General features: G+C 44.1%; 1 protein-coding gene across 4 annotated transcripts in view; it reads left to right on the plus strand.

Moving 5' to 3' along the window:
* LOC106571030 (feline leukemia virus subgroup C receptor-related protein 2) overlaps positions 1 to 22353 on the plus strand; it is a 55254-nt gene extending 32901 nt beyond the window's left edge. The window contains exons 5-11 of one of the 4 annotated variants that reach the window (XR_006759132.1): positions 4212 to 4315; positions 7526 to 7636; positions 11160 to 11265; positions 11814 to 11925; positions 14853 to 14908; positions 18764 to 18917; positions 20484 to 22353. Coding sequence is in view for 3 of the 4 variants with exons in the window: in XM_045695535.1 (XP_045551491.1) it covers positions 4212 to 4315; positions 7526 to 7636; positions 11160 to 11265; positions 11814 to 11925; positions 12133 to 12467 (768 nt within the window). In the remaining variant the exon portion in view is untranslated. Of the gene's footprint in view, positions 1 to 4211; positions 4316 to 7525; positions 7637 to 11159; positions 11266 to 11813; positions 11926 to 12132; positions 12540 to 14852; positions 14909 to 18763 lie in introns of those variants that run through there. The other 3 variants (XM_045695536.1, XM_045695537.1, XM_045695535.1) reach the window with 3 other exon arrangements.
* The last annotated feature ends 669 nt before the right edge of the window (positions 22354 to 23022 follow it).

The following is a 23022-nucleotide window of genomic DNA, read 5'->3' on the forward strand; positions in this document are numbered from 1 at the left end:
AACACTGGAACTCAGTTCTGACCCTGTTGGCTCTACAGTGCAGTATGGGAACACTGGAACTCAGTTCTGACCCTATTGGCTCTACAGTGCAGTATGGGAACACTGGAACTAAGTTCTGACCCTGTTGGCTCTACAGTGCAGTATGGGAACACTGGAACTAAGTTCTGACCCTGTGGGATCTACAGTGCAGTATGGGAACACTGGAACTAAGTTCTGACCCTGTGGGATCTACAGTGCAGTATGGGAACACTGGAACTAAGTTCTGACCCTGTTGGCTCTACAGTGCAGTATGGGAACACTGGAACTACGTTCTGACCCTGTTGGCTCTACAGTGCAGTATGGGAACACTGGAACTAAGTTCTGACCCTGTGGGATCTACAGTGCAGTATGGGAACACTGGAACTAAGTTCTGACCCTGTCTACAGTGCAGTATGGGAACACTGGAACTAAGTTCTGACCCTGTTGGCTCTACAGTGCAGTATGGGAACACTGGAACTAAGTTCTGACCCTGTGGGATCTACAGTGCAGTATGGGAACACTGGAACTATTCATTGAAAACAGTGCAACTACAGCTGGAGCGAGTCTCATTTAGATCACAATAGACACATTGTTGTCCTTCCCTCTTCTGCTGTACCCTATAGCATGTCCTGATCGCTCTGATCTTTAATGCAGCCCGTGGGCACTGAAACACTACAGTCAAACAGCATTGAAATATTGGAACAAGAATAATTTGAGTAACAATACAGGCTTTATGCCAAGTAGCCTACAGTATATGATAAATGATAAGGAGAGACGACTCGATGACTACCCTGTAAGTCCTGATCTCTTCCCTGTATGTGGGGATATAAAGACCAGCAGGAACATTTACAGTAGACCCCACTCCAGACATTATCGTCCTTCCCTCATTTACTGTACCCTGTAAGTCCGATCCTCTTTATGTGGCAACTGGAACATGACCGTATTATTAGGTTAACAATGGATACATTATTCTACAAGTAGAGTAAAAGGTTAAAAGACATTACTGTAAGTGATTTGAACCAAGACTCTTTATCTAACACGGCCCCGGTGTTTCCCCCTTTACCTAACATGGCCCCGGTGTTTCCCCCTTTACCTAACATGGCCCCGGTGTTTCCCCCTTTACCTAACATGGCCCCGGTGTTTCCCCCTTTACCTAACACGGCCCCGGTGTTTCCCCCTTTACCTAACATGGCCCCGGTGTTTCCCCCTTTACCTAACATGGCCCCGGTGTTTCCCCCTTTACCTAACATGGCCCCGGTGTTTCCCCCTTTACCTAACATGGCCCCGGTGTTTCCCCCTTTACCTAACATGGCCCCGGTGTTTCCCCCTTTACCTAACACGGCCCCGGTGTTCCCCCCTTACCTAACACGGTGTTCCCCCCTTACCTAACACGGCCCCGGTGTTTCCCCCCTTACCAAACACGGCCCCGGTGTTTCCCCCCCTTACCAAACACGGCCCCGGTGTTTCACCCCTTACCAAACACGGCCCCGGTGTTCACCCCTTACCTAACACGGCCCCGGTGTTCCCCCCTTACCTAACACGGTGTTCACCCCTTACCTAACACGGCCCCGGTGTTCACCCCTTACCTAACACGGCCCCGGTGTTCACCCCTTACCAAACACGGCCCCGGTGTTCCCCCCTTACCTAACACGGTGTTCACCCCTTACCAAACACGGCCCCGGTGTTCACCCCTTACCTAACACGGCCCCGGTGTTCCCCCCTTACCTAACACGGTGTTCACCCCTTACCAAACATGGCCCCGGTGTTCCCCCCTTACCTAACACGGTGTTCACCCCTTACCTAACACGGCCCCGGTGTTCACCCCTTACCTAACACGGCCCCGGTGTTCCCCCCTTACCTAACACGGTGTTCACCCCTTACCAAACACGGCCCCGGTGTTCCCCCCTTACCTAACACGGTGTTCACCCCTTACCTAACACGGCCCCGGTGTTCACCCCTTACCAAACACGGTGTTCACCCCTTACCTAACACGGTGTTCCCCCCTTACCTAACACGGCCCCGGTGTTCCCCCCTTACCTAACACGGCCCCGGTGTTCACCCCTTACCTAACACGGCCCCGGTATTCCCCCCTTACCTAACACGGTGTTCACCCCTTACCTAACACGGCCCCGGTGTTTACCCCTTACCTAACACGGTGTTCACCCCTTACCTAACACGGCCCCGGTGTTCACCCCTTACCTAACACGGTGTTCACCCCTTACCTAACACGGCCCCGGTGTTTACCCCTTACCTAACACGGTGTTCACCCCTTACCTAACACGGCCCCGGTGTTCACCCCTTACCTAACACGGCCCCGGTGTTCACCCCTTACCTAACACGGCCCCGGTGTTCACCCCTTACCTAACACGGCCCCGGTGTTCACCCCTTACCACCCTTGCCTTTCACTGCTCTGGCAGTACGTGGGGAGAGAGGGTGGTCACCGGGTGGCAGTACGTGGGGAGAGAGGGTGGTCACCGGGTGGCAGTACGTGGGGAGAGAGGGTGGTCACGCCCCTCACCTGGTTGTCTAGGTCACTGATTATTAAGGAACTTCTCTCACCTGGTTGTCTAGGTCACTGATTATTAAGGAAATCCCCTCACCTGGTTGTCTAGGTCACTGATTATTAAGGAACTCCCCTCACCTGGTTGTCTAGGTCACTGATTATTAAGGAACTTCTCTCACCTGGTTGTCTAGGTCACTGATTATTAAGGAACTTCTCTCACCTGGTTGTCTAGGTCACTGATTATTAAGGAACTCCCCTCACCTGCTTGTCTAGGTCACTGATTATTAAGCACCTCCCCTCACCTGGTTGTCTAGGTCACTAATTAGTAAGGAACTTCTCTCACCTGGTTGTTTAGGTCACTGATTATTAAGGAACTTCTCTCACCTGGTTGTTTAGGTCACTGATTATTAAGGAACTTCTCTCACCTGGTTGTCTAGGTCACTGATTATTAAGGAACTTCTCTCACCTGGTTGTCTAGGTCACTGATTATTAAGGAACTTCTCTCACCTGGTTGTCTAGGTCACTGATTATTAAGGAACTTCTCTCACCTGGTTGTCTAGGTCACTGATTATTAAGGAACTTCTCTCACCTGGTTGTCTAGGTCACTGATGATTAAGGAACTTCTCTCACCTGGTTGTTTAGGTCACTGATTATTAAGGAACTTCTCTCACCTGGTTGTTTAGGTCACTGATTATTAAGGAACTTCTCTCACCTGGTTGTCTAGGTCACTGATTATTAAGGAACTTCTCTCACCTGGTTGTCTAGGTCACTGATTATTAAGGAACTTCTCTCACCTGGTTGTCTAGGTCACTGATTATTAAGGAACTTCTCTCACCTGGTTGTCTAGGTCACTGATTATTAAGGAACTTCTCTCACCTGGTTGTCTAGGTCACTGATGATTAAGGAACTTCTCTCACCTGGTTGTTTAGGTCGTAGTTGAAAAGAAATACCAAAAACCTGCAGAGACTCTGCCCTCCGTGGAGTTTGACCCCCCTGCTGTATAGCATCACATTTATCTCATTACTCTGTTCAACACTGAAGACAGCTCTCAGAAACCTTTCCGGTATAGTCACCAGTTGGTTAGTGCAGGTTGTTCCCAAACTTTTTCACTCAGGCCCCCCCCCCCACCTTCCAAACTGTTCACACCCCCCTTGTTGGCGGAGAGAAGAAGTTTGCAGGTTTTACATTTCCTGCAATAATACACATTTTGCAATGGGTTGCAGATAATTTGCTAATTATTTTCTTGCAATTCTACACATGTTGCCATGCCTTATGTGTGTTCATGGGATGTTTGAGTGACTCAAACATTTACAACCAAAATCTATGGGCTAAAAAAAGCTAGCTAAAGCTAGCTGACTTGGGCTAGTTGATCTGGACATTACTGACCAGTTATAAATATCTCTCTAACGTCTGAAGTAACATGACAAGAGGAACTGATGATGCACTACCCAATTTTTTAAAATCTACTATTACAAGTTTTTTTTGGGGGGGGGGGGGGCCTTGCCAACCCCTTGCGCCCCACAGTTTGGGAACCACTGGGTTAGAGTAGCATGCACAAGGGTAACCCTGAGACATGGGATGCGTCCCAATGGCACAGAATTCCCTATATAGCGTACTACGCTTGACCTGAGCTACACAGACACACTGACACTAACCCTACTGTCGTCTGCCTGTCTGTTCTGACCCGCAGGGTGAAGAGTTGAATGCAGGGAGGATAGGCCTCACCATCATTATCGCTGGCATGGTGGGGTCGCTGATCTGTGGTATCTGGCTGGACAGCACCAAAACATACAAGTAAGTAAAGTCTAGGTTATTTAACGTGCATTTCTCGTGGGTCACTACTAGGGTTGCAAAATTCTGGGAACTTTCAATAAATTCCCTGGTTTTTCCCAGAATTCCTGGTTGGAGAATTCCAGATTTCCTGCTTATTCTGGGAAATCTCCAACTGGGACTTCAGGAAAACCAGGGAATTTATTGAAAGTTCCTGGAATTTTGCAACCCTAGTAACTACAGTACATTTTACATCATTAAAGGAATTTGAAGTGACTCTGGACAGGGGGACGGGGGACAGGGCGACAGGGGGACAGGGGGACGGGCGACAGAGGGACGGGCGACAGGGGGACGGGCGACAGGGGGACGGGGGACAGGGCGACAGGGGGACAGGGCGACAGGGGACGGGACGGGCGACAGAGGGACGGGCGACAGGGGCACGGGCGACAGGGGCACGGGCGACAGGGGACGGGGCGACAGGGGACGGGCGACAGGGGGACGGGCGACAGGCGACAGGGGGGACGGGCGACAGGGGGACAGGGCGACGGGGACGGGCGACAGGGGGACGGGCGACGGGCGACAGAGGGACGGGGCGACAGGGGCACGGGCGACAGAGGGACGGGCGCAGGGGCACGGGCCACAGGGGACGGGCGACAGGGGACAGGGCGACAGGGGGACAGGGCGACAGGGGGACGGGACGGGCGACAGAGGGACGGGCGACAGGGGCACGGGCGACAGGGGCACGGGCGACAGGGGGACGGGCGACAGGGGGACGGGCGACAGGCGACAGGGGGACGGGCGACAGGGGGACAGGGCGACGGGGACGGGCGACAGGGGGACGGGCGACGGGCGACAGAGGGACGGGCGACAGGGGCATGGGCGACAGAGGGACGGGCGACAGGGGCACGGGCCACAGGGGGACGGGCGACAGGGGCACGGGCGACAGGGGGACGGGGGACAGGGGGACGGGCGACAGGGGGACGGGCGACAGGGGGGACAGGGCGACAGGGGACAGGGGGACGGGCGACAGGGGGATGGGGGACAGGGGGTATGGAGATGTGGAATAAGATACAGTATTCCCATATGTTTCCTTGTCTAATTTCAAAACACTGTCTGGAACCGACCCACTGGACAAAGCTGGTTTCATAGATTTTTTTCAACCAGTTTTGAACGCTGGGAAAGAAACTCACTGAGCAACTCTCACCAATGGATTTGTGTGATGCTATTGTCTTGCGTTCTGTACTGTCCATGTTTTATCCTTTTCATGTTGTTGACCAGCTGTGTGTGACTTCCGTCTACTTGACTATACAGGATGTTGATTAGCATTGTTTCTTCTTCTTGGCTGGCCTTGTTTCATGTTGTTTGCTGTTTCATGTCGTGTTTTTTTAATTTTTTTATTTCACCTTTATTTAACTAGGCAATTCAGTTAAGAACAAATTCTTATTTACAATGACGGCCTACAAAAAGGTAAAAGGCCTGCGAGGACGGGGGCTGGGATTAAAAATAATATACTATAGGACAAAACGGCATACTGACTCACTCATGACATCCAGTTTTTTTTAAATTCACTGTTACGGCTTGATTTGGGTGATAGAACCGCTTGGTCTGTGAAACTATTTAATATGCCAACTCAACTCTGTCTTTATCTTAGATATTAAATGGGCACATGATGTCAATTTTAAAGGGTGCGTTCGTAAATTCACTCTGGCTATCTACTCCGATATCAGAGCACTCTCGCTGCAGCACAGAATAACTGATGAATTTACTAACGCTCAACACCCGTTGAATCTGGCCGGTGTCAGTAAACGTTGGCAAAAAAGCGTAATGAAATAGTTGCCAGCAGCACAGGTACAGTCACCAATGCTCTGGATAACATGAAAACAGCCTAACCAGCTCTGCTAGGGAGAGTAAAATGGTCAGTGTGAGCTGTTCTCTCATTATGTGTCTGGAAGTAGCTAGCAAGCTAGCCAACGTTAGCCATGTTAGCTTGGGTGCTTGACTGCCGTTGTGAGGTCAGAACGCTCAGGTCAACCCAGCTCCTCGTTCAGAGGAGCGTCCAGTGTGCGCTATGAACGCTTCAGAGAGCGAAGCGGACAATCTTGACAACGTTCTGAATTTTTCAAAAGCCCAGAGTGCACTGTGAGCACCCTCTGGCACTCCAGTATGAATATACGAACACACCACGAGTTGACATTGATCTAGAACCCTAGGTAAGATGATGTCATAGAGGCCATTTTTAGCTGAGGTCTGCTCTGGTTGGTTCATCAGAATCCCTGTCTACGGTTGACATCAGTCCCAATAACTGGCAGTCAACCAGTCTCCTGAGCCAATCAGCCCCATCACCGACATTGTCTGTTTACGTGACCTTGTTTCCTGCCCCACTCCGTCCTCTCAGTTCAACAGACGGAGACATCCGTAAGTGTTGTTCACGATCAGTTCATTGGTTGGCAATCGCTGTCTAAAGACGTACACAACACATGTATCGTCCAAAAAGTTGTTATACTTTTGACTCGTCTGTCCATAGAACATTCTTCCAAGAGTATTGGTGGTCATCCAGATGCTTTCTGGAAAACTTGAGTCAACTTTTTGGATGACATAGGTCCTATTATGTCTGGTGAAAACCAAACACTGCAATTCCACAGTAAGAACCTCATACCAACAGCATGGTAGTGGTAGTGTGATGGTTTGGGGATGCTTTGCTGCCTCAGGACCTGGACGACTTGCCTTAATAGAAGGAACCATGGAATTCTGCTCTGTATCAGAGAATTCTACAGGAGAATGTCAAGCCCATCCGTCTGTGAGCTGAAGCTGAGGCACAGCTGGGTCACGCAGCAAGACAATGATCCCAAAAAACACAATCAATTCTACATGAGAAGTCCAGACCTATTCCCAATTGAGATGTTGTGGCAGGACTTGAAACGGCCAGTTCATGTTTGAAAACCCACAAATGTCTCTGAGTTAAAGCAGTTCTGCATGGAAGAGTGGGCCAGAATTCCTCCACAGTGATATGAGAGACTGATCAACAACTACAGGAAGTGTTTGTTTAGAGTCATAGCAGCTAAAGGTGGAACAACCAGTTAGAGTGTAACGGGCAATTACTTTTCACACAGGGGAATTGGGTGTTGCATAACTTTTTGTTAATTAAATAAAGTAATTATTTTGTTATTTTTTTATTTTTATTTTTTATTTTATATTGTTAAAAAAAATATATATCTCATTGATTGTGTCTTTCAGACAGACTACCCTGGCTGTCTACCTCATGTCCTTCGTAGGGATGTTGGTCTACGCCTTCACCCTCAGTCTGGGTCATCTCTGGGTAGTCTTCCTCACCGCTGGAGCTCTGGGGTAAGACCTCCGTCTGTCTGTTTCTGTCTGTCTCTCTCTCTGTCTCTTTGTCTCTTTGTGTCTCGGTTTATGGCCAGATAGCATTCCAATTTGCTCTGTTTTTTGGTTGATTCTTTCCAGTGTGGAATATAGTAATATGTTTGCTTTCTCATCATTTGGTCGCTGTCTCTCTCTCTCGCTGTCTCTCTCTCTCGCTGTCTCTCTCTCTCTCGCTGTCTCTCTTTTTCTCTCTCTCTCTCTCTCTCTCTCTCTTTCTCGGTCTCTCTTTCTCTCACTGTCTCTCTCTCTGTCTCTCTCTTTCTCTGTCTGTCTCTCTTTCTGTCTCTCTCTCTTTCTGTCTCTTTCTCTGTCTGTCTCTCTCTCTGTCTCTCTCGCTCTTTCTCTCGCTGTCACTTCTTTCTCTCTCTCTCTGAAACACCTGAGCTGCTACCTCTGCCTTTTACACACACTGACCAACATCCTCACATTTCTGAAGCCATCTGTCAACCCAGGCTATTCTGGTAGTTACAGTAGGCTAAGTATGAGGGAAAAAAGTATTTGATCCCCTGCTGATTTTGTACGTTTGCCCACTGACAAAGAAATGATCAGTCTATCATTTTAATGGTAGGTTTATTTGAACAGTGAGAGACAGAATAACAACAAAAAAATCCAGAAAAACGCATGTCAAAAATGTTATAAAATGATTTGCATTTTAGTGAGGGAAATAAGTATTTGACACCCTCTCAATCAGAAAGATTTCCTTGTTGACTGTGTGGTGTCTCTCGGTATGAATATACACACGTCTCCTTTCTCCTTGTTAACTTTGGCATCTCTAGGCATCAATATACACGTCTCCTTTCTCCTTGTTTACTGTGGTGTCTCTAGGCATCAATATACACGTCTCCTTTCTCCTTGTTTACTGTGGTGTCTCTAGGCATCAATATACACGTCTCCTTTCTCCTTGTTTACTGTGGTGTCTCTAGGCATCAATATACACGTCTCCTTTCTCCTTGTTTACTGTGGTGTCTCTAGGCATCAATATACACGTCTCCTTTCTCCTTGTTTACTGTGGTGTCTCTAGGCATCAATATACACAGTGTCTAGCAGAAGTATTCATACCCCTTCAATTTCTTTACATTTTATTGTTACAAAGTGGGATTAAAAGTGGGATTATTGTTACAAAGTGGGATCGAAATGGATTTAATTGTAAATTGCCAACAATCTACACCACATTCTCTGTCAAAGTGGATTTTTTTCATGTATTTAAAAAAAAAGACTAATAGAAATTAAATAAAGGTAAAAAATTAATAAAATAACTAAAATATAGTCATTACATAAGTATTCACGGGGGGGCCAATACAAAAAAAAAAATATACATTTTTTTTTTTTTTAATGTATGAAATGTATACATTCACTACTGTAAGTCGCTCTGGATAAGAGCGTCTGCTAAATGACTAAAATGTAAATGTAAATGTATTCAGCTCCCAGAGTCAATACACGTTAGATTCACCTTTTGGCAGCGATTACAGTTGTGAGTTTTATTGGGTACGTCTCTACTCACCTGGATTGTACAATATTAACCCATTTATTCATTTCATAATTCTTCAAGCTCTGTCAAGGCATATACAGTTTTGACTTAAATATAACTTGGCCACCCAGGAACATTCACTGTGTTCTTGGAAAGCAACTCCAGTGTAGATTTGGCCTTGAGTTCTAGGTTATTGTCCTGCTGAAAGGTGAATTTGTCTCCCAGTGATTGGTGTAAAGCAGACTGAAGCAGGTTTTCCTCTAGGATTTTGCCTGTGCTGCGCTCCATCCTGTTTCTTTTTACTCTGAAAACCCTCCGTCTTTTCTGATGTCAAGTATACACATACCGTGGTCCAGCCACCATCATGCCTGAAAATAACAAGACAGTTAATCAGTGATGTGTTGTTGGATTTACCCCCAAACATAAGGCTTTGCATTTAGGCCAAAAAGTTTATTCCTGTGTTTTTTTACAGTATTACTTTAATGCCTTGATTCTGTATATTTGTATTCTATTCACTCTGTCATTTAGGTCATTATTGTGGACAATGTTGTTGATCCATCCTCAGTTTTCTACCATCAGACATCGAACTCTGCAGCTGTTTTAAAATCACCAATGGCCTCATGGTGAAATCCCTGAGCAGTTTCCTTCCTGTCCTGCAGCTCAGTTCAGTTCCGAAGGACGACTGTATCTTTGACTTGTCTCGGGGGGGGGTTAATACGTCCACAGCATAATTATTAACTTGACCATGCCTAAAGACATATTCAATGTCTGATTTGTTATTGTTAACCTTCTACCAATCACTGGCCTTTTTTTGTGAGGCTTTCGACAGGCTCCCTGGTCTTTTGGAGTTGAATCTGTGCTTGAAATTACAGAATGACCTTACAGATGTTGTATGTATGGGGGACAGAGGAAGGGGTAGTCATGCAAAAAATCATGTCAACCCCTATTATTTCACACACAGTGAGTCCATGTCAATGATGTGATTTGTTAAGTCAAATGTTATTCCTGAATTAGTTTAGGCTTGCATAAACAAATGGGCTGGATATTTATGCAATGACTATATTTTAGTTATTCCATTTTTATTAATCTTTTTAACAAATGTTCACATTTTTCTTCCACTTTGAGTATTTTGGGTAGATTTGTTGATTTTATTTTTTCAATTCTATAAATTTGAATCCCACTTTGTAACAGAAAGATGTTTCCTACTAGAATCACTGTGCTTCTACACCTGCATCGCTTTGCTCTCTGGGGGTTTAAGCTGCTGGGTTTCTGTATAAGCACTTTGATTTTAATAATATGTGAATAAATACAAGAGGTCTGAATACTTTTGCAAGGCGCCGTATTACCACAGAATTAAATAGAAGACTAGAGTGAACATTTTGGTATCCTACCGTCATGGTCAAGAAAATGTTTCCCACTATATGGTCAAGCTACAAAAGTAAAAAATTTCTAGATTGTAAAAATGTATGATATTTATTTATTTTAGTTGCTTTTTTTGGTCTTCATTTAAGGTTAGGCATAATGTTAGCGGTTTAGGTAAGGTTAGGGTTTGATTTAAATCAGATTTTAAGAAGAGAAATTGTTAAACTATACCCCATACTTCTGATTTTTACAACTTGGCCAAATAGTGATGAGACATCATTTTTTGTTTTATGTAGGAACTGAATTCTACGATCCCTATGTACACTGACTATACCAAACATTAAGAACACCTTCCTAACATTGAGTGTGGAGAGAAAAAAAAAACTGTTGAGCGTGAAAAAAAACAGCAGCGTTGCAGTTCTTGACACAAACCGGTACGCCTGGCATCTACTACCATACCATGTTTTAAGGAACTTCATATTTTGTCTTGCCCATTCACCCTCTGAATGGAACACCATTCACAATCCATGTCTCAAGGCTTAAAAATCCTTCTTTAACCCGTCTCCTCCCCTTCATCTACACTGATTTTGAAGTGGATTTAACAAGTGACTTCAATAAGGAATACAACACTGTGTTGTATTTCTATGTCTATAGATTCTTCATGACAGGCTATCTTCCCCTGGGCTTTGAGTTTGGTGTGGAGCTAACCTACCCCGAGTGTGAAGGCACCTCTTCAGGCCTGCTCAACTGCTCTGCACAGGTGAACACACTGTTGCTGCTTCTGACAGTTGACAGATCAAAGCTTTTCATATCCATGGGATAATAGAGAACCATAACAGAATGGGAAAATGTTGGGGTATGTTTGTGTATATATTGTGTTTGTGAAAATATACGTGTGCCTGGCTGTCTAGACGCCTGTCTGTGTGCCTGGCTGTCTAGACGCCTGGCTGTCTGTGTGCCTGGCTGTCTAGACGCCTGGCTGCCTAGACGCCTGGCTGCCTAGACACCTGGCTGGTTGGCTGTCTAGACGTCTGCCTGGCTGGCTGGCTGGCTGTCTAGACGGCTGCCTGGCTGGCTGGCTGTCTAGACGTCTGCCTGGCTGGCTGGCTGTCTAGACGTCTGCCTGGCTGGCTGGCTGGCTGTCTAGACGTCTGCCTGGCTGGCTGGCTGGCTGTCTAGACGTCTGCCTGGCTGACTGGCTGGCTGGCTGGCTGGCTGGCTGTCTAGACATCTGCCTGGCTGGCTGGCTAGACGTCTGCCTGGCTGCCTGGCTGCGTATATCGATACAACCTGTCTCTCCCTATACAGGTGTTTGGTATCATCTTCACTATCTGCCAGGGGAAGATTATAGATAACTACGGGACGCTGGCAGGAAACATCTTCCTCTGTGTCTTCCTCTTCATCGGATCGGTCCTCACAGGTACGGACCCTTTACATTTTTACGTGAGGAGACTATTATGTACTTAAATAGACAGAGGGAGAAACAGATTGAAAAGGATGAGCACTGTAAAACACAGGAGTCAAGCTGGTTTTCACTCCTCCCTTGTACTTGATTGATCTATTAAGGTCACTGATTAGTCAGGAACTCCCCTCACCTGGTTGTTTATGACTTATTTGGACCCGAAAGGAAATGACAAAAACCAGCAGACACACAGCCCTCCAAGGAAGGAGTTTGACACCCCTGGTGTAGAATCTAGCAGAAAGGGGATTCAATCCCCAGACCGGATTCTGCGCAAGGGCCGAAGACGACCGGGCGCTGCGCAAGGGCCGAAGACGACTGTGTTGACCACTAAGCTCTTGGGCTCCCGAGTGGCGCAGCGGTCTAAGGCACTGCATCTGTGCTTGAGGCGTCACTACAGACACCCTGGTTCGATTCCAGGCTGTATCACAAACGGACGTGATTGGGAGTCCCATAAGGCGGTGCACAATTGGCCCAGCGTCGTCCGTGTTTGGCCGGGGTAGGCCGTCATTGTAAATAAGAATTTGTTCTTAACTGACTTGCCTAGTTAAATAAAGGTTTGATAAAAATTAAATAAGCTGATCTCTGGCAGACTCTCTTCACTCTTTTTATTATTAAAATGTCAATAATATGTAGATAAACTTTTCAATTCACATTTGCAATGTCACAGCTCATATGTACTGTAAATGTTACAATTAGCCAGTAGGCTAAGCATGTAAACTATTCAACTAGCTAGTTCCTAGCTCACTTTATGCAAGAAACTTTTCATGCATCTACCGTATTACACTCCTGATTTAATGGAAATAATTCACAAGCATGTGCAGACATCTAAAGGGTTTCTTTTTTTAGTTAGTTGCAAGACAGACAGACAAAGTGGCACAGCTGCTAGCTAACGTTAGCGAACAACATTTACTTCATCAAGTAACTTCATTAAAAAAAAAATGGACGTTTACCCCTCTCATATGAATATCAAAGTACAGTAACGTTATCATACTGTCATTCGTATTATACAAAGCTAGGTAGCTAGCAAGCTAAACAAAATGTCTGCACCCATTAGCTTACTAGTTAGCCGAATGCTAGGTTGAAGATGACAATGGGATTCTAATATTCCATAACTCATTATAACAACGGGACTAGCGTTGCTATGTAGCAACGGGGTTGGTAGTTAGCAACTGCGCTGGTCCCAGATTAGTGACGACGTTGTCTTAACCTGTATATCTTCAACCTAGGCTAAATGCTAACGTCAGCTAATGTTAGCTAAACAATAGATAGATTGCATTTCGACCTACCTTAGAACAAAACATGCTAAATTTCATAAAGATCATGCAAATCATTACATTGTTAATTCATTGGGCTTTTGCATTAAAATAAATGATGTTATGAAGATTCCCATACTGCAATATCAGATTAAAAAAAAAAAAAATGAAATAAATGAAGTCTCTAATAAGGAAAATGCCTATACATTTCAGCTGTTTCAAAAACATTGCTCTGCTAACGATACAATTCTGTTTAAACTGTCCTGCTTGGAGGGGGGGGGGGACTGTCTAGCAAGTGTCGTGTGTGTGTGTGTGACCTCCGGAGGAAATGAGCAAGTGTACATTTTTATTAATGTCTCAAGAATCAAAATCTCGTTAACTCTCGTCAATGTGAAAAGAGCCTAAACTCATGTACCTAGACCCTATTCACACTATGGTGCCGAATCCGATCTGAACCCTTCTGCTGGCTCCGATAGTTCCTTTCCTACATGGTTCCAGCAACACTCGAGTGGATGTGTAACCAGGCCCAGCACTGTACAGCTCAGCTCAGTTTGAGTGAAAAGTATATCACTTCCTTTTTACGAAAAAGATTTATTTCAGTCAGAGTGCAGTAATAACTGCAGTACAATGCCGTATAACAGCAGTTGTTCTGTAATTACTGCGTCCAAAAAATACCACAGTCGACTGCAGTTACTGCATAATTTTTTTCTTCTTCTAAGGGTTTATGTGCAGTCCATAGTTAATGTTCAGTCGACATGGGTTTTTGTTACGGGGGCAATAATGTTTTCCTGCAACATCTTGAGCTCTTGGAATGTGTCTGTGTCGTCGTGGTTACTGTGTAACAACCTAACTGTATTATTTGAAGGTTACAAAGCAGTAGCAGAAATGGCATGTTGAGGTGCTGGGTACCGGGTGGGGAAGGCCCACCTCAGGCCGTACTTCAACATTACACAGAGAGAGAGAGAGAGAGTTAATACCCAGGTCCTCTGATTTGCACCATAAACTTCCCAATGGCGGTTACAATAAAAAAATAAAAATAAAAACATATTGTGTGTGTGTGTGTGTGTACCAAATAGCACCCTGTTCCCTACGTAGTGCACTACCTATATGGACTCTGGTCAAAAGTAGTGCACTACCTATATGGACTCTGGTCAAAAGTAGTGCACTACCTATATGGACTCTGGTCAAAAGTAGTGCACTACATAGGGAATAGGGTGCCGTTTGGGATGTAGCCGTTGGCTACTGAAGTCCAGGGCTGTGAGACAACTTTTAGATGACCTGTTGACCTGACTGTTAATGATGGGTCTATACGATTTAAGGGTCAGTCTAGAGAGCTACTGTGTTATAATGACATACATAATGGCTACTACAGACCAGGGCTGAAGTCCACGTTCACCCACATGAGAGCTCTGCTAGACGGTTATGTTAACGAGATGGGTCAGCCCAGCTGGCTACTGTGCAGTATTTAGGAACTGACTTCATACTGTATGGTCTATCATTGTGTTAGTAGTGCCCCCTAGTGGAAGTTGTACCTTACTGTCTTTTGCAATGGAATATTCTGACTATTCTGACTTTTTTTTTGACTGGCAACAGTATGTTGTCTTTCTAAGACATGTATTTCTGTTTCTCCAGGCTTCATCAAGTCAGACCTGCAGAGACAGAAGGCTAACCAGTTGGCCAAGGCAGCTGTAAGTATGGGTAGATGTGGACGGGGATTAGGGCAGTGGGTGGTTTTGTGTGTGTGTGGGGGAGAGGATAGTGAAAGAAGGAAAGTTGTACCTCATGGGGACATTTCCCACATCCCCTTGAGGACAAAGGCTATTTTAAATTTAGGGTTAAGGTAAGGGTTAGGTTTAGGGTTAAGGATTAAGGTAAGGGCTAGGTTTAGGGTTAAGGTAAGGTTTAGGGTTAAGGTAAGGGTTAAGGTAAGGGTTAGGGTTAAGGTAAGGGTTAGGTTTAGGGTTAAGGTAAGGGTTAGGTTTAAGGAAAGGGCTAGGTTTAGGGTTAAGGTAAGGGTTGGGTTAAGGTAAGGGTTGGGTTAAGGGTTAAGGTAAGGGTTAGGTTTAGGGTTAAGGGGTTGGGTTAGGTTAAGGGTTAGGTTAAGGGTTAGGTTAAGGGGTTAGGTTTAGGGGTTAGGTTTAGGGTTAAGGTAAGAGTTAGGGTTAAGGTTAGGGTTAAGGTTAGGGTTGGGTTAAGGGTTAAGGTGAGGGTTAGGTTTAGGGTTAAGGTAAGGGTTAAGTTTAGGGTTAAGGGTTAGGGTTAAGGTAAGGATTAGGTTTAGGGTTAAGGTAAGGGTTAGGTTTAGGGGTAAGGTTTAGGGTTAAGGTAAGGGTTAGGTTTAGGGTTAAGGTAAGGGTTAGGTGTAGGGTTAAGGTAAGGGTTAGGTTTAGGGGTAAGGTTTAGGGTTAAGGTAAGGGTTAGGTTTAGGGTTAAGGTAAGGGTTAGGTTTAGGGTTAAGGTAAGGGTTAGGTTTAGGGTTAAGGTAAGGGTTAGGTTTAGGGGTAAGGTTTAGGGTTAAGGTAAGGGTAAGGTTTAGGGTTAAGGTAAGGGTTAGGTTTAGGGTTAAGGTAAGGGTTAGGTTTAGGGTTAAGGTAAGGGTTAGGTTTAGGGTTAAGGTTAAGGTAAGGGTTAGGTTTAGGGTTAAGGTAAGGGTTAGGTTTAGGGTTAAGGAAAATAGTATTTTGAATATAAATTCATTTTAGGTCCATACGAGGATATAAGAACATTTTTATTTTTTATTTCACCTTTATTTAACTAGGCAAGTCAGTTAAGAATAAATTCTTATTTACAATGACGGCCTAGGAACATTGTGTGTGTGATATACGTAGCTGAGTATTTCTGGTGTGCAGCATGCTCCCAAAGTCACCTAACAGTCCTTTGATGTTGTTCCTAGAATAACTTGTCTCCTCTTTTGTCTGTTTGATGTTGTCTGTTTGATGTTGTCTGTTGTCTGTTTGATGTTCTGTCTGTCTGATGTTCTGTCTGTCTGTTTGATGTTCTGTCTGTTTGATGTTCTGTCTGTCTGTTTGATGGTCTGTCTGTCTGTTTGATGGTCTGTCTGTCTGTTTGATGGTCTGTCTGTCTGTCTGATGGTCTGTCTGTCTGATGTTCTGTCTGTCTTTGATGTTCTGTTTGATGTTCTGTTTGATGTTCTGTCTATCTGTTTGATGTCTGTCTATCTGTGTTTGATGTCCACTGTTGCCTGAGGTCAAATTTGATGACTTCTGACTGGAGAAAGAGTTGATCATACAGACCGATGCCATTTCCATTGTACAGTCTTGGCCAAAAGTTTTGAATGACACAAATATTAATTTCCACGAAGTTTGCTGCATCAGTGTCTTTAGATATTTTTGTCAGATATTACTATGGAATACTGAAGTATAATTACAAGCATGTCATAAGTGTCAAAGGCTTTTATTGACAATTACATGAAGTTGATGCAAAGAGTCAATATTTGCAGTGTTGACCCTTCTGGGCCACATCCTGACTGATGGCAGCCTATTCTTGCATAATCAATGCTTGGAGTTTGTCAGAATTTGTGGGTTTTTGTTTGTCCCACCCGCCTCTTGAGGATTGACCACAAGTTCTCAATGGGATTAAGGTCTGGGGAGTCTCCTGGCCATGGACCCAAAATATTGATGTTTTGTTCCCCGAGCCACTTAGTTATCACTTTTGCCTTATGGCAAGGTGCTCCGTCATGCTGGAAAAGGCATTGTTCGTCACCAAACTGTTCCTGGATGGTTGGGAGAAGTTGCTCTCGGAGGATGTGTTGGTACCATTCTTTATTCATAGCTGTGTTCTTAGGCAAAATTGTGCGTGAGCCCACTCCCTTGGCTGAGAAACAACCCCACACATGAATGGTCTCAGGATGCTTTACTGTTGGCATGACACAGGACTGATGGTAGCGCTCACCTTGTCTTCTCCGGACAAGCTTTTTTCCGGATGCCCCAAACAATCGGGAAGGGGATTCATCAGAGAAAATGACTTTACCCCAGTCCTCAGCAGTCCAATCCCTGTACCTTTTGCAGAATATCAGTCTGTCCCTGATGTTTTTCCTCGAGAGAAGTGGCTTCTTTGCTGCCCTTCTTGACACCAGGCCATCCTCCAAAAGTCTTTGCCTCACTGTGCGTGCAGATGCACTCACACCTGTCTGCTGCCATTCCTGAGCAAGCTATGTACTGGTGGTTCCCCGATCCCACAGCTGAATCAACTTTAGGAGATGGTCCTGGCGCTTGCTGAACTTTCTTGGGTGCCCTGAAGCCTTCTTCACAACAATTGAACCGCTCTCCTTGAAGTTCTTGATGATCCGATAAATGGTTGATTTAGGTGCAATCTTACTGGCAGCAATATCCTTGCCTGTGAAGCCCTTTTTGTGCAAAGCAATGATGATGGCACGTGTTTCCTTGCAGGTAACCATGGTTGACAGAGGAAGAACAATGATTCCAAGCATCACTCTCCTTTTAAAGCTTCCAGTCTGTTATTTGAACTCAATCAGCATGACAGAGTGATCTCCAGCCTTGTCCTCGTCAACACTCACACCTGTGTTAACGAGAGAATCACTGAGATGATGTCAGCTGGTCCTTTTGTGGCAGGGCAGAAATGCAGTGGAAATGTGTTTTTGGGGATTCAGTTCATTTGCATGGCAAATAGGGACTTTGCAAGTAATTGCTAATCATCTTATCACTCTTCTTAACATTCTGGAGTATATGCAAATTGCCATCATACAAACTAAGGCAGCAGACTTTGTGAAAATTAATATTTGTGTCATTCTCAAAACCTTTGGCCATGACTATACGCTAACCTCCAGTAACTGTCATCAGTTGTAATTATTATTTTTTATTTTTTATTTTCTAATTCTATTGAGATTGTATCTGTTGCACCGCAGAATGTTGAATCCTATGATCACGTGCTTGTCTCACTTCCGGTAAAATTGCTGTGAGATATATAAAAAAAAAGGAGAAAGCAAAAAACATGAACAAGAGGTCAGAGAAAGCAAGAAAGAGATTGTATCAATAGACAGATATATTTGAGACAGTTAGCCATGAGAGCAGTGTTAACCAGAGGTGACTGACAAGACCTTGTGGCTGATCGAAGGGTTGAAGAGAGCGTCATTCTTGACCTTTGCCCCCAGGCCTCAGACTAGCGTTCCGTTTGGGACATAGTCTGTTGACGGGCAGATCTGAGATAGTTGATCAGGTTTTCCTATTGAGGTTTAAAACACCTAAGATAAGATATCGTCACTCTCGGGGAAAGAAAACTTTTTAACTCCATTTTTGGCCCCCTTTTTTAAATTGTTACAATGTATTGGAAGTAAGCAATCCCATCGATGTAATCGGAACATTTCATGACTCTAGTCTAGAACCAAGGAAAACGTTTTCAAAATAACTTCTGAAGTTTCATAAATGTATGTTCATTAATGGTCAAACATGGATGTTCTTTTCCTTTTTCCTGAAAATATGGTTTTAGACAGCGATGATAATATAGCACTTTCTTACCCCTTGACCGTATATAAAGGTCAATAAAAAAAAAAAACTATGTTCCAGGCAGACGGACAGCTCTCTGGACAGCAGCAGGGCTACGGGGCCACGACTCTAATCAAGAGACAGGACAGCCCTTCTGATTCTTCTCAGGCTTGATCACTAACCCCTACCCCCCCTAACCCTTTACACTCTTAGCTCGAACCTCAGACGAGCCAAGGTAGGGGCACAGCAAACCGAACCAACAATCACCACATGCTTCTCTGTCCATTATTCTCTTAGGGGTGAATCCTAACTTCTATTTGAGTCAGATTAAAATGTAGTCTCCCCATTTTGACATTAGTGCATAAACAAGTCGAAGTTAGGATTCCCTCTATCTGTACCTCTTTCACCTTTGACCAGGGTTTGAGATTTCCTGGAAGATTTATTTTATTACTAAGATTTGTCTTTTCTATTGGCTAAAGAATGGACTTCACATGATTTTGAAGTTTTCTTGAAAAACGTTACCTCTCACCCTGCACCCCTCAAACCTCTTCTTCCATCTTCACTTTCTACCTCACACTCCAGATTCCATGATTTATGCACAGCTTCTGATCTTTTCACCTGTATGTAGTATCTCTGTAGTATAATAGGATGTATGTAGTATCTCTGTAGTATAATAGGATGTATGTAGTATCTCTGTAGTATAATAGGATTTATGTAGTATCTCTAGTATAATAGGATGTATGTAGGATCTCTGTAGTATAACAGGATGTATGTAGTATCTCTGTAGTATAATAGGATTTATGTAGTATCTCTGTAGTATAATAGGATGTATGTGGTAACTCATATTTGTGTAGTGGGTCTATAATACACTGAGTGGACAAAACATTAAGAACACCTTCCTAATATTGAGTTGCACCCCCTTTTGCCCTCACAACAACCTCTGTTTTTGGCGTTCCACAGGGATGCTGGCCCATGTTGACTCCAATGCTTCCCACAGTTGTGTCAAGTTGCAGTTCTTAAGTTGTCAAGTTGTACTTCTTGACACACTCAAACCGGTGTGCCTGGCACCTACTACCATACCCCGTTCAAAGGCACTTAAATATTTTGTCTTGCCCATTCACCCTCTGACTGGCACATATACGCAATCCATGTCTCAATTGTTTCGAGGCTTAAAAATCCTTCTTTAACCTGTCTCCTCCCCTTCATCTACACTGATTGAAGTGGATTGAACACAAGGGATCCTAGCTTTCACCTGGATTCACCTGGTCTATGTCCCTCAGACTAATCTCTGGACCTTGAAGCCAGTTCCATTGCATTTTTTTCATTGTTCCCCTTTAATCAGGGACTGATTTTTAGACCTGAGACACCAGGTGTGTGTGCAATTCATTATTAGGTAGGATAGAAAACTGGCACCTCGTAGGGTGAGCTGAATACCCCTGGTCTATGTCATGGAAAGAGCCGGTGTTCCTAATGTTTTGTACACCCAGTGTACATCCTTGTATTTATGTAGCGTATTATGTTTATTTGTACTTTAGTTTTTCCGTTATGTTGCCAGGGATACTAAAACAGTTGGTCTACTTGTTTTTGTAATATTATTTGCATCAGGTTTAGGGTTGCAAAATTCTTGTTTCGAGGAAAGAAAATTCAGTTTCCAGAAATCCTGGTTGTAAGATTCCTGGAATCGGAAGGAAATAAGCAGGATTTATGGAAAACCTGGAAATGTTGGGAAAGAACTTTGCAACTCTTATCGGGATCGTCTTAAGCTGGAACGTGATTGACATTTTTTGTTGTTGATTGACAGGTCCCTTCAGATCCCGAGGATGGGAACCTCCCTGCCTCCGCAGTCCTCGAAGGAACCAGGTTTTAGAGACAGACGATCTGCTGGACACACACACACAGTAAATCACCAGCATCTCCCACTCTGTGGAATGTGAAGTTTAGGGGAGGAGCACAATCAGGAAGTGTTTACGACCACTTCCCTTTAACACTGTCCAAAAAGACATCCAATATTTATGCAACAACAAATTATTTCTGTATAATTTCTAGATGTGCCATATCTAATCTACAAAATGTTTACTGTCCAGAATTAGCACAAATAATACTGTCGTTTTACAGTATACACTGAGTATAGAAAAGGTTAACCCCTGCTTGTTGCATTACATAGACTGACCAGGTGAAAGCTATGATCCCTTATTTATGTCACTTGTTAAATCCACTTCAATCTGTAGATGAAGGGGAGGAGACAGGTTAAAGAAGTATTTTTAAGCCTTGAGACATTTGAGACATGGATTATGTATGTATGGGCAAGACAAAAGATTTATGTGCCTTTGAATGGTGTATGGTAGTAGGTGCCAGGCGTACCGGTTTGTGTCAACAACTACAATGCTGCTGGGTTTTTCATGGTCAACAGTTTCCTGTGTGTATCAAGAATGGTCCACCACCCAAAGGACATCCAGCCAACTTGACACAACTGTGGGAAGCATTGGAGTCAACATGGGCCAGCATCCCTGTGGAACACTTTCGACACCTTGTAGAGTCCATGCCCCGAAGAATTTGAGGCGTTTCTGAGGGCAAAAGGGGGAATGCTAGTCTCAAAGTATCATTTAGCTTTTTTTAAGACCCAAATCTAAAGTTTTTTGAGGATCCATACACTATTTTTTATTTTATATATTTTTTTACTAACCCCAATCCTCGTTGTGCAGTACGGGGGCTCTGAAAAAACGAACAAATGTGCCCAAAACATTCAAATGCGTCCTTTTAGAAATCGTTAGATGTTGTACAGATGAAATTGTGTCATTCTGAACTTTTATCCACTACATTATATTTAATTTTGTGGCGACTGAAGCGTCACTTCTTTGTTCATTCTAGCAGCAGACTATACAGAGAATGGAACAGCTGGATGGGGGAAATGGCTTGAGTTGCACAAAATGGAATATAACGTTTGCGGATAAAGTTCGGAAGGACACAATGTCATGTGTACAACATGAAAAGACCTGCAGCACTATACTGAGTGCGTTTCCATTTCTAAAAGGACGTATTTGGGTGTTTTTGGAGCGATTAAAAAAAAAATACAAATAAAAAATAATCTTTATATATATTTTTTTCAGAGCACCCGTACTACACAACGAGGAAGTGAATCGCAGGTTTGGGTAATTTTCTCAAAAACAAGTGGAAGAAAATAGAGATTTAGTTGTATAAAAAAAAGCTAACTTATCCTTTTTTAATGTTTCAGTTGCAAAGAAAGCACTACTAAAACACCCACAAAGACAGTTTCCAATATGTAGCCATTGAACTTTATTGTTTTTGCTATTCTTTGTCATTAAAATAAACTTTTTTTTTTTTTATTAATCTTTGAAAGAATGCACAAGTATCTTGGAGAAATGTTTTTATAAATACTGATTGATTTGTAAAACGATCAATTGATGACGTAGGGAAAAAAAAGCTGGGAAGGTATGTTATGTTGTCGTGTCACACTAATGAAGGGTAGAGTACTTTTGTAAGATAATTTTATACTACCTGAATCTATGAAGTGTTTTTTTTCCCCGTCACTTTTCTAGAAACACAGATTTATAGTTCTGTATAACAGTCCATGTTGTTCTGTAAATGTCACATCTATTTAACAAACAGGTACATGTCTGTTTGTTGAAATAAAGAATGGTTTCCTAAAAGTATTTAAGCGATTTCAATGTTGAATCTGTAACATCTGTTTTTCTCATCATCACATCCTGCTAGCATAGCATGCCCACTTTGACTGGCCCTTTACAGAGCACCTACCTCCATAGACCTCATCACATCCTGCTAGCATAGCATGCCCTGTCAGACTGGCCCTTTACAGAGCGCACCTACCTCCATAGACCTCATCACATCCTACTAGCATAGCATGCCCACTGTCATACTGGCCCTTTACAGAGCACACCTACCTCCATAGATCTCATCACATCCTGCTAGCATAGCATGCCCACTTTGACTGGCCCTTTACAGAGCACCTACCTCCATAGACCTCATCACATCCTGCTAGCATAGCATGCCCTGTCAGACTGGCCCTTTACAGAGCGCACCTACCTCCATAGACCTCATCACATCCTGCTAGCATAGCATGCCCACTTTGACTGGACACTTTACAGAGCACACCTACCTCCATAGACCTCATCACATCCTGCTAGCATAGCATGCCCACTGTCATACTGGCCCTTTACAGAGCACACCTACCTCCATAGACCTCTACACATCCTGCCAGCATAGCATGCCCACTGTCATACTGGCCCTTTACAGAGCACACCTACCTCCATAGACCTCTACACATCCTGCCAGCATAGCAAGCCCACTGCCAGACTGGCCCT

Source organism: Salmo salar, chromosome ssa15, assembly GCF_905237065.1.
Source record: "Salmo salar chromosome ssa15, Ssal_v3.1, whole genome shotgun sequence".
Taxonomy (NCBI): Eukaryota; Metazoa; Chordata; class Actinopteri; order Salmoniformes; family Salmonidae; genus Salmo; species Salmo salar.